The sequence below is a fragment of the Rhopilema esculentum genome, chromosome 12 (genome assembly GCF_057945365.1).
Source record: "Rhopilema esculentum isolate cy_ngs chromosome 12, ASM5794536v1, whole genome shotgun sequence".
Lineage (NCBI taxonomy): Eukaryota > Metazoa > Cnidaria > Scyphozoa > Rhizostomeae > Rhizostomatidae > Rhopilema > Rhopilema esculentum.
Window position 1 is genome coordinate 8,465,190 of NC_142826.1, and position 17,740 is coordinate 8,482,929.

At 35.8% G+C, this 17,740-nt stretch overlaps 1 protein-coding gene across 3 annotated transcripts; it reads right to left on the bottom strand.

Annotated features, from left to right (window-relative positions):
• Positions 1 to 2,873: 2,873 nt before the first annotated feature.
• On the bottom strand, positions 2,874 to 15,783 carry LOC135681528 (heterogeneous nuclear ribonucleoprotein U-like protein 1). Of its 3 annotated transcripts, none has more exons than XM_065196047.2 (15): positions 15,297 to 15,783; positions 11,645 to 11,996; positions 11,104 to 11,189; positions 10,833 to 10,972; positions 10,506 to 10,602; positions 9,636 to 9,748; positions 8,737 to 8,889; positions 8,465 to 8,572; positions 7,732 to 7,854; positions 7,085 to 7,210; positions 6,570 to 6,738; positions 5,820 to 6,035; positions 5,182 to 5,235; positions 3,939 to 4,301; positions 2,874 to 3,727 (listed from the first exon to the last, which is right to left on the bottom strand). In XM_065196047.2, exons 1-15 carry the CDS (start codon positions 15,688 to 15,690, stop codon positions 3,426 to 3,428), a joined length of 2,796 nt encoding a protein of 931 aa, XP_065052119.2. In that variant the 5' UTR covers positions 15,691 to 15,783; the 3' UTR covers positions 2,874 to 3,425. The 3 variants fall into 3 exon arrangements, with proteins under 3 accessions (XP_065052119.2, XP_065052121.2, XP_065052120.2); XM_065196049.2 differs by lacking the exon at positions 15,297 to 15,783 and adding an exon at positions 12,608 to 15,203; XM_065196048.2 differs by lacking the exon at positions 5,182 to 5,235.
• Between the last annotated feature and the right edge of the window lie 1,957 nt (positions 15,784 to 17,740).

Here is a 17,740-nt window from a genome sequence, read left to right on the forward strand (position 1 = left end):
GAAAAACGCCCCTTTTAGAAAATACTTGCTTCTTTCCACTTCCCAATTTTTAACAGTCCGATTCAGAGAAGATAGCAATTACTATGAAAATAGACTACCAAGATAAGGCGTCAAGAAAATGAAAAGGGTTCCCAATCAAGAAGGCAAGAACTGTTAGTACTTAGGATCCGTTAGAGTAAATTTTCTAACCTATTATTGCAAAATTGGGGGGGGGGGGGAGGAGCTATACCAGTTATGTTTTCAGGGTCAATGGGAACATTGGTTATTCATCAAATTAACACGTGAACAAGTACCCCCATCCCCCCCGGGAGACCCTCAATATTCTGCAGACAATACCAGACTTGGTCTTCCGAAATTCGTGCAGACCAGAACAATTTCATAACAAACAAATAAGATACAAATGAAAGTCTATTACTTTTTCAAAAACTTCTACATTAGAGAAACTAATAATGCACCTTAAGAAAATCCTTCCAACGGAAAGCTATTTGGTATTTCAATAGAAGAGCCAAAACTTGTGAAAAGCTCATTTTTCATGAAACGTTGGTCCAGAAACGCTACTTAGTTTCTTAAACCGCACAAACTTGCAAACTCACAATACATATCCTTCACATGCCGGTAATGACTTAATTTGAAGAACTTTTTCATTAAAGTAAAGCCATGCAGGCTTAAACAAAGTTCAGTTTAATTTGGGCGTTTTTGCCAACGCGGTTTATTGTAGTGTGATAAAATCTTGTTTGCTAAAACCCTGCCCAACAAAAGTTGTTCCAACATTCTCGATCCAGGTACCTCGGTTTATTACTTTCTGGATATTGAGCCTTATTTTCTAATAAACAGTTTCCTAAAAAAGCTTGTATTGAAGACTTTTTGATCCTACATGTCGCTGTGAGTATTTGCGGCGCTTATCATTAGATTGATGGTGAACAGAACAAAAGCCAGTAAATTCGTGCGACTATCGGCGGAACTACAAGCACTTGCCGATTGGTAACTACATAGTCGATGACCCAGCCATGAATGCAACGGTTTCCGCGCTCATCTTGGTGTGTCACATTTCTCAGTAATCTCTTCCAGAACAAACAACACAAAGTTATCAGTAAGAACAGAGCAACATTGTCGCCTCATCAATTTCTAAGAAATTCCTGCAGATAAGCAGTTAAAAAGAGGATTTGTGACAAAAATTCTTGGCTGCGCTATGTCGACTATTTTTTATGCACCATAATCCCAAGGAATCTATAAACACAATATTAAGCTTCGTTACTACCGTACTCCCCCCTCCCCAACAAATAGGCATATGCTTTCAATGTTTATTACATAAAATACAACAGTTATCATTCAATTTGGAAATAACCCTAATAAGCACTGGGAAGACTTCTGAATACCTGCATCAAACGTTTCTTATCAAAGCTCAAATATTTTAGGACATGCAACTAACCATTTTTTAAGTTCACATTTCAAAATTTAGAGGTCGCAAGCATCAACTGTATTTACTGTTAAAAAAACATTGAAAGGAAAGTTCGTTCATCAGATATAAAATATCGACAAGTTGTATTTCAGACGGCAATTCCTATCAAAGATTTAGACTCATCATTTGAACGAACACTAGAAAGCTATTAGAAATATTTACATAAATGGAGATTTTTGGGATAATGTATAATGTTGGAGAAATAGTTCTTTTATATTTTAGCATTAAAAAAATAATTCAGAGGGTCGTGAACAATTCTTTTGGCTAAACTGCCTAATAATGCAACATTTTATACGAATAATGTTGATATCTAAAACTGAAGACGCTAAGCTGCGCTGCTTTCTCCTAGAATACTGAGTTAGTATCATTAAGTTCTTACCAAAACTCTGGGAGTTGCTCGCATGCAGCCGAAGTAGCCCCATGCCAGATTAGTAACAAAAGAAGGAAATTTTCTAGTGTTGGAAATGTTGGATTTGCGATAGCAAAGAATTAAGAGAACATCTAGGTGTTTGGAAAAGGAACAGGGCATTAGATAGAGAAAATAACACAAAAAATCATTGAAAAAAGAGCATCTAAGGTATTTTTTCGACATTTAAGAAACATTGTAAAATCTGAGCTAGCAGTTCATATGATACATTGTCACCATGGGATATATGCAGTCAGTAAGAGGTCATTTAGTCTCAGAACAGCTCGTCTTTCGTACTTTCGAACACCTGTGCGAAACGCGGATCAGAGTTTTTCGGAGGCTCGGTCTTCTTTAACAAACCTCGAAGGGACTTTGGGAAAGTTCTCTGGTTTGCGCACAAATTTATAAACACAAAATTCAACCCCGTGATTTCAAAATAATGTCCACGATATGAACACGAAATACCGTCTTTGTGCTGACCCTGTTTACTTTTCGATGGGAAAAATCAGTAAGAGAGCTAAAACATAAACCGTAATCTGATTTTGGAAACAAGCGCTGAGATTACAAACCGTACAATACAGTCTGTGACAAAGCTGCCTCAGATGAGAATTACGTCTTTTTTGGCTCTCTGTGTTGTCCCGTACTTTATAATCTTTCATAATTCCAATTATTAAAGTAAATAACGAATTTGACCAAATGCTTTGAAGATATTTCGCTCCTATGACCATGGATAACAGTGACTTGAGTACCAGCAATAAAAAACACTATCGTGTATTGGAGACATTTGTACCAACAATCTCACGTTGTTTGTACCAACAATCTGCTTACATAACAAAAAATAGAAAAGTTACGTATATCTAGAAAGGTCAAGGAGTTGAACAAACAAAAGAATATCGCATATAAAAGAATGAAGAATTAAAAAATCTTTTTCCATTAGTCATGAAACTACGGTATCTGTTTAAGCAAGTAACAGCTGATGAAAGGTTTAGAACTGAAGAAAGTGGCATATTCTTTAAAACAGATGTTTATCATGATAATAAAATTTACAAGTAGCACTCTCTCTTACAACGCGTCTTTTCATGCCTACACTAGCTTAAAGAAAAAACTACCATGGCCAAAAAGGAGCTTGAATTTAACAGCAATATTACTTGTGCAGATTAAATTGAGGTTTTAAATTCAAAAACAAAACAACTTTTAGAGACAATAAATCAAGCATTGAAGTGCATAAAATCAGTGTTGGTTGTAAAAACGTTTAGCTATGTTATAAAATGATGACGTGTGTATTACTATATGCACTTCGCACTTGATTAATATGCCATGCCTATCAGAATGCAATGACCTTCAAACCTGGTTCTGCTGCGCTTAAAAGTCAAACTCCAAAAATTTAGTACCATCTCAATAGTAGCTTAAACAATAAACTTAGGATATGACAACTAAAATCTGTCCATTTATCTATGGAAAATCAGCGTTCGAAAGTGCAGTTCTATATCGAGAAGGCATTTCCTCCATTGTATTGAAAGATGCCACTCGTTTAGCAGTAAGACAAAATATTGTCATAAGTTAATATCCTCGATAATTTGAAGACTGTCCAGAATAGCTACCGTAGCTGCCTTGTTGGTTGCCATAACCTTGGCTCCATCCTCCACCTCGTGGTGCATAACTTCCACGGTTAGATCCGCTGTAGCCGCTAGACTGTGATCCTCTTCCTCTTCCATTACCATAACTACTACCACCACCATAGCTACTGCTGCCATAGCCACCGCTGCCTTGGCGATATCTGTCGCGTTCACCGCTACCACCACTCTGTCGATACCCACCGCGCTGTGAAGATTGGCTTCCATAAGAGCTGCCATAGGATCCACCTAAAAACATGGGTGAACGAGCTGGCAATTTGTTTTTTCATCCAAAAAAATATTTAACAGCAGTAATAAAGCGTGGAAAAGAGAATTCATATACCAGAACAATCAAAATGGCAAATGTTAGTCGAATAACATTGTCCAAACGAAATCCTAAACGTCAATACCATGTAAACAACAGAGACAAAAAAATTAGTAAGAAACGTGTTTAACTTACTGCTATATCCACCACCACCACCGCCGCCGCCGCCGCCGTAGCTACGTTGTCCATATGAACCAGAACCATAGGAACCACTGTTGTAACCACCGCCATACGAACCACTTCCATAGCCTCCACTTCTCTGACCATATGAGCCACCACCATATCCACCATACCCACCACTTTGGGATCTAGCTCCATATCCCCCGTAATTGCCGTATCCACCACTTCCGTAGCCTCCACCGTAGCCTCCACCGTAGCCACCACCATAACCGCCACCTCCACCATAGCCACCTCCACCGTATCCACCACCATAACCGCCGCTGTATCCACCACGTCGATTATCCCTGTTATCCCTCCTCCTGTCATCATATTGCCCTCCTATAAATTGAGAAGACACTTCATATCAATGAAAATTATGAAGCCATAAAAACATGTGACAAGTTTATATGTAAGGGTAAAGATGCTAACAGGGAAAAGTAAGAGGAAATTTGGCCATATATACAACATTGTTAAGGCTTAACTTTGCAACAGGCCGCAAGCAGCGATTTTATTTGCTTTTAAAAAAACATTGAAAGGAAAGTTCGTTCATCAGATATAAAACATCTACAAGTTGTATTTCAGACGGCAATTCCTATCAAAGATTTAAACTCATCATTTGAACGAACATCATCTTCCGGATATCAATTAAGCGCCTTTAAATAAGGAAAACCATACACTTACTAACAGCTTTGAAGTAAGAACTTAACACGTAATACAAAAACAAAATAAGATATGAGCAAAAATAAAAATGGTGCAGCTTGTATTCGTGAAAATTTAACATGATAAGATGTTTGCTTCTCCAAGAAAGGTTTCTATTTCAAAGTTAATTGAAAACTGTGGTAAGTTTTTTCCCAACAAGCAAATACAATATTTGTCAATGGTACGGCTTATGTCTTCTGCTTTTTTGAAACAAACAACACTTGCAGCCTTGAAAACCATGCCTCACTTCACCGACAGTCAAGATTGATTTAAATAGAAGGCAAACTATGTGAGAAGCAAATATCTTATTAACACAGTTGACACGTTATTCCCGAAATACAAGTAAAATTTCACACACTTTTAACAACACTTGTTGCCTTAATACAAACAGGCAACTTTTGAATTCCTATCAAATTGATTGATATGGTGAAAAAGCAGCACAGCTGAAACCATCACTGGGTTATTACTGGGCTTACTACTACGCAGCCACTCAGCACGTGTACATGCGGAGGAGACTGACCTGAGCTGTTATCATATCTTCGGTTGTCTGAGTAGTGACCTCTTCTGTGTGAATCTACAAGGCAAATCATACTCCACTTTGTCTCTGTTCCTCAAAAACAAACGCCTTTACTTCACTCTTGATTGTGTCATCGGGCCTACATCGGTGAAATCACTCACAGTGTGAGTGCTTTCACGGCTTTTTCAATATTCAAAAGGCTCAGAGGCCATCGTATCCAGTTGTAGTTAACACTCATGCATTCTGTTCCTTCGCGGTTATCATATTTGCTTTTCATGTTAAAATCAGTTAAGTTTACAGTCAATACACTGCAACATGACAATACAAAAACAGGGTATTTTACAAAATGTGAGCATTAAAATGACATTTTGTGCATACTACTGTGTGCAAATTAAATACACCAAAACTATTCGTATGATAATAACACGTTTTTTAAAAGAAAACCTCAAGACTTCTGCAAATTATAAGACTTACAAAAATATGATGAGCTGGGTACAAACGAAAGGAATTCAGACATCAAGAAATTAATAACTAAGTGTGTACAGACACAAATGTTAAGTGTTATTGTTTAGAGATGAATGGCAAATCCATACAAATCTGGCAGTTGCAGTAACAAAAATTTTGCCATAAAGGCCACATACCATATCTATCGCCGTCTTTTCTCTGCCCGTAACGCTGTCCATCCCTCCTATCATGGTCATATCTAGGTCTTTTATGTTGAGGTTCCTCGCCCCTGTCTCTATTTCTTTTCCCTTCACGATGATAACTTTCAACTGTTCTTTTTGCTTCTTCTTCTTCTTGCTCAACAAACACCACCTCATCAAAAAGCTCCCCTTGCTCAGGAACATTGAAAAAATCTGAAAATGAAAAATTACCTTTAAATGGTGCAGCAGCAGCATGCGTGCTCAAAACAGCTGAATCAAATGATGTTCAGGCCAATATAAATTAAGATATTCTATAAAATCAATGGTCTTTAAATGAACATATAAACAGGGGTCTTTCACTTCATCAGCTCCTGTATTGAGCAATGATACAACTTTAAGGAGCATTTCACCATTCCGAGATTCACTTTATTGACAACAAACAAACCAACTATTTATAGTAAAAAGGCCCAAAATAACGGCCCTATGATGAGAACAAGAATTTTTTAACTGTATTCCATACCTATTCTATAAACTTATCTACTATCTAATTGAAACATCTTCTGATTTATTACTACATATGTGCAGATAAGTCAAAAGTACTGATGATGGCATTAAGTTAGAAACTCGAGGTATCAGCTTTGACCCATACTGTTAATGTATACTTTTCATCCACTCCTTAGCAAAAGACTGGTTTACAGTAATCTCCATTAAGCAAATAGTTATATTACTAAACGTGTTTATTCTCACATTTCATATTAGCATGAGCCATGAATGGAACATCATGGCCATCATGTTGCCTTTTATCTCCACTTCTTTTCCTGAGATTCTCATAGGTTGGCACAACAATTCGTGCTTTTCTTTGAAACTCACTGAAGGTTTCCATTTTCATTTGCTGGGCCTTAGCCACAACGTTTGTCTGGAGTCAAGATAAAAATGACATATGAAGCAAGGAAAACATGGCAGTGCAGACCAAGAAATAAAAATACAGAAAGGAACTTGTGAAGAAAAACACAGAAAAAAGAGAAAACAAGGAGAGAAAAAGGAATCATGCTTGATAAAAAATCAAAAGAATATATAACATTTCTGGCTTGATGTATCAGATTCAATGATGCAGAAATCATAATTGATATCAATGGTGCCGATGTATGCAAAAACATATTCAGGATTAAATCTTTGCTTCCTGGAAAAGCAAACTGGATTGAAATATTTTTGTTTATACAAATGAATTATTCATATAACTGAAAGTGAAACAGAAACAGTACCTGATCCAAAATGTAATTCCTTTTTTTTGAAGGTGCAAGTGCGAGCAACTTTGCAAGAATTTTTCCTGAAGCTTCCATAAGTCGATGAAAAGACTCACTGCTTTTTCTTCTGGACTGACCCTGAAGCTATAAAATGGTTTTCTGATTGATGATGATATCTTACAAAAGAGACTACTACAAAACAATGAAACTATCAAGAGAAAAAGTTAATGCAAAACTGCAATAGCCACTGTGATGCAGTTAGAGAATGCTACTCAGGGTTGCCATTTGGCAGTCTATGAGAGAATTCTCAGAAATCTGGCCTAACTGCAACCCATATGGCTACAAATTATATTGTTTTGTCTCAACAGTCAAATCATAGGTCCTTTCTTGAAGAAGTTCATACCTAGAATACCAATAGAAATGGGAAACAGTTAATTCCCCCCTGACAAATTTTATGCATATGTGTTTATTCAATCATTCTGAACTTCAATCTGGTCTGCACTGACCAGTGGGCTGTGGCTTCACATTAAAATTACAATACATTATATACTTACAATTTATTATTCAAACTTCCCACAATGCAATGCAGCTTATAATCTTGAAATAAATTAACTAACTTTCTCTATGCAAAATAAACATATACATAAAAATGTATTAGTGCTTACCTTCAGACGGTCAAAAATCAGCTCTCTTCCAAGAATCAAGAAGTTTTTATCTGGATTTTCTCTGCAATGGTTCTGTGCCCAACAGCTCTTGCCTGATGATGGGAGACCAACCATCATGATTACCTAAACGAATTGAAGGTCATTTAATTAAATAGATGCACATCCTTATCTGGTTGTAAGGCTCAAAACTGCTTTGAAGAAATCTCCCTAAAAAGAGCAATGTCAAAATATGTTTCATGACAGACAACAGTTTCCACAACCATGCCTCTATTTCTTACTATTTAGGACAAACATGAACAAATTACAGTTCAACTTCAATAAGCTGAACTCTAAATTCAACTCATTTCAGTTTTGAATAGTGATGGTTCATCAAAGTTGAATTTTGCTTTTAATACAATGTAAGTGGGTATTAATCATGCTCCAGCCAAAAAGGGTAGCAATTGAAAATTTGCATGTACTATATATTTTATTAGTTTATTTTATTTCACGGGAATGAAATTCATTTTGGGGGGGGGGGGGCGAAGGGCTTAGGGACAACACCTAGTAACAGCTTTTTATATTTTTACAAGACTTTCATTCCACAAAAGTCCAGAAAATCTTCAGGCTATGGGCTCCAAGAATTGTCATTTAACAGTCTGGAATCTATTTCAAGAAAAAAAAGTTTTCAGCAAATATAACAAAAATGAACAAAATTAAGAGATCAAAATTAAAACAAATATAGAGCGTCTACTACCTCACATTCAGATTTCTCGCTTGGTGGAATTGGTCCTTTCTTCAATGCCTCCTCTTCACAATCCTGCACAAATGTGTACTCTTCTAACTTTTCGTGCCATGGTTCTTCCTATATAGAAAAAAATGTTTTCAAAACCGATCAATGTATCATTTCCATTACTTATGAAACATTTGACGAAAAATATTTCAATGAAAGTGAATACAGCCTTTTCTTTTGAAAATTATATGCAAAAGCAATGGAAATCAGAGAATGAAAGGTAACAACACACATACCCTCGAACCAAAGTTCACTTCAACCTCCATATTCTTTATGAAAATATGAGGAAATAGAGCTGCATCATCAAGATTGACTGATAATGACATTGCAATACCCAAGTCAGTTCCATTCTTTGTATACTTCAAGGTTTTAACATCACTTTCCAAATCCTGAAAAGCAATTGGATAGGCACCTTAAACATACACTGATTTAAAATCTGACTTATATATATATATATATCTCAAAAACAAAGTCATTTGATACCAAACCAGAGTCATTCAAAAACACTGTTCAAAGTGGAGTCAATTGGTCAAAGTGGAGTTTTATTGGGAACAGCATTTGAAAATGGAGTCATTCAATCTCAGCAAAAAAAGCTTGAACAAAGAGAAAAACAGAGACACATATGATAAGGGAGTAATGAAAAACCAGGCCCCAATAAATACCATCAAGATAACGCACACAAAAGAAAATAAAAATTACTTTAGAAAAAATAAACAAAAAATTAAAAGAAACAAAAGAGAATAAGAATGGTAATTCAAAACCTTGAACGGGGCGTGCGATTAAGGCAGGCCTTGGAAGTTTTGTCATGTGTGGAGGCATGCGCATGCGATCGCACACTTAATATTACCAGGACTTTAAAATGTATTACATATAAATACTGTAAATACCTCAAATAAGCCCCAACCTTTGTATAAGCCCCAAATGGGCTGAGGTATTACTAACCAGATAAGCAGGATCACTTAACATCTACCTTGTTGTTACTATTTGGGATACTTCCCATCCACTTTGTCTATTGCAGACCCCTCAATTTTGTGATGTGGGAAATTCCCCACCCAACCAGTCACTTCCAAAACCCTTGTCTACTGCAGATTAAAAGCAATTTCAAAGAGCTGCTTGAGCAAACACATAATCTTACCAGGTAGGCACCAATTATGTCTCCCTCACCAAATGGATCTGCGTAGTCTGCAAAGTTTGAGGAAGCACAAATTTTTCCAGAGCTTTCATATCCATAAGACAAACTGGCTTCACCTAGATAACATGAAAAATTACCATTTTTAATGTATGAACAAACTGATGTGTTGCATTTCCCTCGTGGCTAACGTCTCTAATTATCACCTGAAATTATGTTTCTATGAAACTGGCTTCAAAAACCCAAATTTAGCTACATGATCATGGGTAGAATTTGATTTAATGAGGGATTCTAAATTTTAGCTGACAAGTTTCATTCTCATTTCGGCATCAATTATCATGCTTTCATTTGGTATTTAACAGGGGGTACACCTGGGGGCCCACCCCCAATATTTTGGATGCCATTGGTCTTTTGTTCTAAAACAATGGGAGCGTGTGACATCATCTTATCAAAACAATAGGCTTGCCCCCAATATTTTACCAAGTACCCACTCCTGGTATTTAAGTCCTTATGTGCTGCTTTGCTGTCACTGGGAATAATAGAGAAGAAGAAGCTTGGGCTTCTGCACAAAAGTGTTGGTCCTTTGACTAACGTGAGTGTATTAAATTTCTTTGGGCAGGGCTCATGTAGATTGATGTTAATAAACCAATAAAACATTTAATAAAATTTCTAAAGGCTATCAGGGCTTCATAAAAGAATGCATTAATTAATTAAGGCCAGCAATTACCAGCACAGCCAAATATAAAATTTATTCTACCAAATATTTTCATAATGATTCTTCATTGTCATCATTGAGAACAGTTTTGTGATTTTGTATCACTCAATTTTCAATGTATGTACATAAAAATAAACAAATTTATTTAAAAAAATATTTACCAAGCTGGAGACCAGAACTGGCTGCTGACCATCCAATTCTTATGCCATGTTTTGGTTGTTCACTATCTGGCAGTTCCACATCAAGTTTCTTCACAATCTAAAAAATTAAATATATATATTCTTTATCATTCACATGCCTAAACACAAGTACACCAATTTCTCTAACAAGCTAAAATGTATATACATTTACATCTTTCTGATGACTACATCTTGGAATAATTTTGTATATATTGATACAAATCTTTTGAAATTCAATGTGATTAGCTGTCTTTTTTAGGGCCTCCTTGTTTAGTTATCATTTTAACATAAGTCTGACTGTCAACTTACCTTACACTCATAACAAACTTTGCCAGATTTAACACCATAATTTGCCTTGACACCACACCATAGGAAACACAAATCATTTTTGATAAAATTTCTTCCTGTCAGACCATCAGATGTACGGAAAAAGTGCAAGTCAGCATTGTCTATAAATAAACACAATAAAAGCATATTTATAAAACGATGTTGTAACATGTTACTAGAAATTATCAAAAAAGGATTTATTCAACAAAGGACTTTTCAAAACATTTATGCAAAGATGTAGCTCTAGACTTACATGTATCTAGAACAATTTTATTGTCATCTAGTGAGACTTCTTCATCTTCCTCCCCATCTTCAACCACCAACTCTACTTCTGGAGCTCTAAAACAAAATCAGCAATTTCAGATAATATAAAGATCAGTAGTATATAACTAACGATAGTCACAGGAGTGCAAGTAGGAATTTGGGAAGGTCTCGTTTAGGGGTTTCTTTTTCTTCACTATTGGCATAAGTTGCTTACTTGCTAACTTGCCTCCCATTTTTAGTGGGACTTGTGAGACTCAGCTTTGGCATGATAATCTAGGGCATATATACCTACTTTATGGGAAAACACATAAAAATATTGAACAGAAACAATCTAAAAAACTTGTGTGCATATGACTATACACAGAAAAAGAAATAAACTGAAAAGGCTTTCTTCAAAATGCTTTTCAACTTTGCTGTCCCTAGGATACATTTTTCATTAGGTATCAAATAGATAGAATAATATATATATGTATATATATATATATATATATATAAATATATAAACAGCAAACTTAAATTTGAAAACTCACAGAACAACTTTCTCCTCCTCCGCTTTTTTCTCTTCCATTTTCCTCTTTTCTTCTTTTTCTTTTGCCTCCTTTGCCTCCTGCTCCTCCTTTGCCTTCCTCTCAGCCTCCTCGGCTGCTCTGACAGCCTCCTCTGCTTCTGCAGCAGCTTTTTCAGCAGCCAACTCTTCCTCGCTTTTTTCCTCCTCTTTGTCTTCTTTTTCCTCTGTTCCAGCCTCTTCTTTACTTTCAGCATCTTCACTAACACCACCAGCCATTTCATCATCATCATCAGCTACCTCTCCTGGCTTTTCTTCTACATCTTTTTCAAGATTTTCTTGCACTTCTGAAACCTCCTCACTTGCTACATCCTCAGCTGAAATGAACAGTATATAATTTTGTAACTATTTTTTCTAGATTCAATTCAGTGGTTGGTTTAGATCTACAATTGTTTGCAATAGACAGCTATATTTGAGGTGGTTGCTATTTCATAAACAGACAAAGATACAAGGGGTGGGGCAATGATGGTATACGAATCAAGGGCATACGACAATGTGATGCTTTATCGTTCCAACAAAATTGCAGGCCTGAGCTATTGTGAGTTATCGTTTGCTTTGTGAGGGAACATATATCTTGTAGGCCATTCTCAACTCAGCGACATCCTTTTCTTCTCAATTTGCAGGGTTGCCATCTCATCCAGTGATCAAGTTGTGAACATGCTGTTTGAACGAGTTGTACAGATCGCAATTTGAACCCATTTCTCAATATCTACAGTGCAAATATCACAGTAAGATTACAATTGCCATTTTTCAATTCATTCATTCTCATTGATGAAGAGTAGAAGTGAGAAAACACATAACAGAAAAGGAATCTTTCCAATTAACAGCTGTTTCTCTATTCATATAGCATTTCAAACTTTATCCAGCAATAACTATTTACCCCCTTTCCAGAAATTTCCTAACACAGAAAGGAAAATTGTTGAATTACCATTAAGATAAGGTGATATTTCTGGAATGGCATCTTCACCACAAGTGAATCAAATCCTGTCAAGAGATTTTTCATCAACATTTAACATTTATAACAGCAAAATCTAAGCAGTTACAATACACGGTTTACTTTGTTTTGTTTACAAAGTCTTTATTTATGAAGCATTGAAACCATAATTTTGTCCTTTTAAAGATCAAGTTGCAAGCTTCTTTGAATTTGAATATTCCATCAGGAGTAACACACTTTCACCACAACTTCCAAATCTGCGATCTTCAATTTCTGGCTGTTTGAAACATGTTTGAATTTGGTTGTATAAATAGGTATTCATTGGCACATGGCTCTAGAACACACCATGTATATACATATAGATACTACATATTAACAGTTGCCTGATAATCACAACATATAATGGATACATATTTAATATCAGTTACATCATTATTATTCAGGTGATGCAGCATTGATTCTCTACAAATTATAAATGCCAGCAGCAATCATGGTTACTCAACAAACTTATATGCACCATATACAATTAAATTTGCAAGCCAAACGTAACTGAGACATCCAAACACCTGTCTTTAAGAATATTTTTTAATGAAACGAAAGAGAGCAGCATTGAAAGAGTGTTTTATTCATACTTACCATAAAACCGCTGAAAGCTGTTACCTAAATCTAGAAAAAATCAAAGTTTGATTTTCTGCCTTTTGCAAAGACTATCCTTGCAAGTTAGATGTCTTAAACATTGTACTCAAATTGTCAAACCATAAACATTACAATCTTCTCTTAATGAAGATGCCAATCAGTGGCAGTACTCAATATCATCTTTCACGAAATAATACTAAAGTTTACGTTATATATATTCATTTTTCGTTTTCCATTTCCAGTTGCTACATTTATGCTGATTAACATCATGAACGAATGTTTGGAATCATGAACCTTCCTTTTTCCAGATTACAGCTTCTTTGTAAATCTTCTAATTTGCTTTCAACTCCAACTTGTGTTTTACACCAGCTATGACCCTTGATCATTCTGAGTAACTTATATCACATAAATGATATTGGGTCTATCCTTGATCATTCTGAGTAAGTTACATCACACGAACGATATTGAGTCTAGAGTTTGTCTTCTCAATTATCCAATAAAACTGGAATAGTCAATGTCAAACCCATTCTTTGTTTCAATAATTCATGTAGTGATGTGTATTCCAACAACTAAGTATACCAAATCTATCCATGAACTTGCAAGATAATTGCATTATTAATGCAATCAGGATATACTAACAAATATCTGCTCCAGAATGTCATCTGCTTTCTACATTCTTAGAATTCAATTGAAACACCAAGATTTTTCTTTCCTTGGCTTTCTTAGTAAACTTCTCCTTACATGTGACTGATACAACTTCCCAAACAAACATATACTTTGTGTCAGAAGAGAGCTAAATGGGACAGGCTCTCCACTGGGTTCTGTAAATCTTGCAATCAGTGACGTGATCTTTTACTCTGATGAAACTTTGTATTCTGGGATGAAGCATTAGTTTTGCATTTGAAATATTTCAAAGTTTTACTTTACAGCATATTGAATTCTTGTCATCCATTTACCTTGTTCATATATATATATACTGCTTTGATGCCACATGATATACTGTCATCTTTATAAGAATTAAGTTTTCCAGCAATGCAAAGCATAGTCCATATATACTATAAGTGTTGAAGGAAATGCATTCATTATCAATGCATGTGTGCCATTAGAATGTATCTAAAAAGTCTTGATAAATTCAGAATGAATAAGCTTGAAATTTGATCTGCACTTGACAAAACAACCATACAAGACTGTAGATATGTTTGCCTTTAGTGGTACAATTTGATAACAGTGTATTTTTTCTTTGATTTATTCTTTGATTGCAAGTCAGCCATACCTTAATGAGTTTACAAGCTTCCCTTCTCGTGTGATGTATGCATATGTAAATCTGACTTTGTTGTAAGCAACAACAACATTATTTCACTGTTGATTATGTAAGCAAATCATTGGTAAACATAATGCCAGCAAAGTTTCTGAATGAATCTCTTCTTTCAAGTCAAGTTAAATCAAGTTTCGGGTAGGTAAATATCAAGCCAATGCTGACAATCATAGTACTTACCAACAATTTCCAAGGCTGTACTGATATAAGCAAAGAATTTGATTCAAATAGAAATTTTCCAGAATAGAAAGCTGTGACAATTCACCATTAAAAAGTATAAAAATCGGTTATAAAATTTGAAATAGCAACTTATGACCATCCTATCCTGCATATTTGGGTATAAACTAATTATTAATATATATGGTTTGAAAAAACGTTCAAGGAGTTCAATCATCAAACAGTTATATAAACCTTTACATTAGCTCCACAGCATTCTTAAGCTTTTTTAAAGAATCCAAGTCTATCAAACAGCAGTACAGATCAACACACTAAAACATCGAATGTGGTTAAATATTTACCTATTTTTTATATCTATCTTTGGGGAAATGGCCGCCCTTCTATTCATCAACAAAAAGTCTGTTTGCCAAGGATGAATTGAATTGCACGTGCGGACTAAACAGTCCCGAAGCACGATCTTATTTTAGCGACGAAAACCTTTATGAATAACTTTTGAAAACAATTGGAGGGGACTTTGCTGAAAACTAACTTCATGGCAACAAGAGCAAAGGTTACCTTCATTCTGGGCTACTTCCTTAGCGTCATCATCTGCCATCACCGCCTCGTCTTCGGTCTGGCCATCTTTGCCGCCTTCATCGGCTTCTTTGTCTTCTTGCATTTCAGCATCCTCCACTTGTGGCGTTTCTACTTCTTGAATTGCAACAGCATCACCGTTGATATTTTGGGATGTGTCTTCTTGAGAAGTAGCACTCTCTTCAGTATCAACAGCTTCGGATTCATCAGCATCGTTCTCATCGGTCACGGTTCTGTCTAGGCCCTGAATGGCATCCAAAAGCCTACTTGCTAGTTCATCCTTTTTACCTTTAGTTGAAAGACCTCTTTTTGTTAATTCGACCTTCAGTTCAGCAACTTTAAACTTTTTAATTTCACCAGCAGTTAACTCACTCATGTCTACAAATAATTCCTGAGAAATTGTTAAAACTTTGACTTTCGTTCTTGTCCTTCCCGTGCGGAGAACAGCGCGTGGTGTCAACAGCAGAAGTTCCCGGATTGAAAATATGTTCCGTGATGCAGTGCGATCTTCCTCCCCAGCGTCATCCTTCAAGAGGGGGTTTTATTCAAGAGGGGGCTTATTTGAATCTTGCTATTCATCACGGGTATTTGAAACTTGCTCTTCAGAGCGACTAGCATGAAATGCAGAAATGAAAAACAGCAGGATTTGTGTTAAGTGAGTACAGGTAGCAAAATCAGATGGCATAATCGAGGGACAGGGATGTTAAAAATTTCGATCCTTAAATGTGGATCTTGTTTGGGAGGGGGACATATATTATAGGGGGACATAGTCCTATTCTTCCAACAAAAACGAACGAGAATAACTAGTAAGTTTTGCCAAATTTTTATTTATTAAGACAGTGGTGGAAATACAGGCTTTCATTTAGGGGGAGTGGCTCAGCTCAAAACTTTCCGACAATATAGAGGCATTTATTCATTTATGAACGAAACGTTTGTTTGTTATCCGACGAAAGCCCGAGCTTTCCAACGAGAAAGCTGATGGCCTGGTTGGGGGGGGGGGGCTGAGCCCCCTTTAAGCCTGATAGCATTGGTTTCACAACACCGTGGACAGACACACAGTTTTGTCAGGACGTTAAAATTTTCCTTTCAAGGCCAGACCAGCACAGTGATAACAACTCCCTTACTTTGTTTGAAAACTTTTTTTTTTGAAAACATGGAGGCTGCTTGGGAGAAATGGAGGAAAATGCACGATTTGGCCTTTGAAAAAGCTGTTATTTTGAATATAAAAGTACCTTGGATGTTCGCTGTGACAGTTTTCATTTCTCATTCTTATAAGTTATGCTTCTTACCAAATACTAATTATATTACTACATTACAACAAACAAATCGACTCAAGTTACAAAACAAATAAACAAAGCAGAACTACTTTACACAGCAACTTAAGTATCAAGATAAAGCTTTAAAAATAATCATGTACGCCCAAGGTTTGTAAAGCGTTTAAGAAAGCAATACCGTATACAATATTGTGATGTATTTTCTTGAGTTTTCAAGAATGTATAATTTAAAGACTAGATAATAATTATTTTGTCTTGATTATGATGAGCAGACTCTATCAACTTAAAGAAAAAAATGATAGAAGTAGATAAAATCTTGTCAAAAGGTTGCTAGTATCAAAATGATAGAAGTAGATAAAATCATGTAGCTTACAGATACAATATTGGAGGAATGGTGAAAATGAAGAATTTTTTAGACAATCAAAACCTTAGTGTTTCAGAACTGTCTTAATTTGAAAAACATGCTACAAGTTTTCGCTAATTTTTTACTTTTAGACAGATCTATCTGTTTCAAAAACACTTCACGTAGCATCCCTGTACCAGAAAATATCGTCGATATGTATGGAGGTGTGTAAAATTTAGTGAAATGTGCGATTCGTTCACTAATAACTCCATCAATCGACTAACGTGTTATTTCCAAACCCAGCGAGTCTTATTTTACGTGCAGAGAACACGAAGCCAGAGAGGAGACAATGTGACTATTGCATGTCTTGATTCTTACTGAACTGAACTTAACTATTTACAAAACTGGGCGTATACATATAAAACGAGGGGACGCTACAAAAGTGTTGTTGATTACGTTACTGTGGTTACGGTGACAATCAAAGGTGTTAATGACAATTATACAATAGAAGACTTTTTCTGGTATGACAACGGTCACTGCAAAAATATGGTATGGTAGTGAAACAATGTTTACTTTTTTCAAAGCCATTTTCAAGTTCGGTAATGAAACAATAATTTGTCATTTAACGAAAGAAAAATTTGAGCAGTGTTCAACATATCAGCTTCACTTGGGGTTCCTAGAACAGGGCCGTTGAAAGTGGGGGGGCAGGGGGCAAGTGTGCCCCCAATAATTATACTGTAGAAATGGTGATTCCATTTCTATGGGTGATTTGCGCAACCCGTCCTTGATTTTTTATGCGAAGGAGCATT

Coding starts and splice junctions, on each gene's coding strand:
- LOC135681528 (XM_065196047.2), bottom strand. CDS start 15,690: ATGAGTGAGTTAACTGCTGGTGAAATTAAAAAGTTTAAAGTTGCTGAA. Junction 6,036..6,569: donor GGCTCATGCTAATATGAAAT/GTGAGAATAAAC, acceptor TTTCATTTTCAG/ATTTTTTCAATGTTCCTGAG. Junction 5,236..5,819: donor AAAAGACGGCGATAGATATG/GTATGTGGCCTT, acceptor TTTGCCTTGTAG/ATTCACACAGAAGAGGTCAC.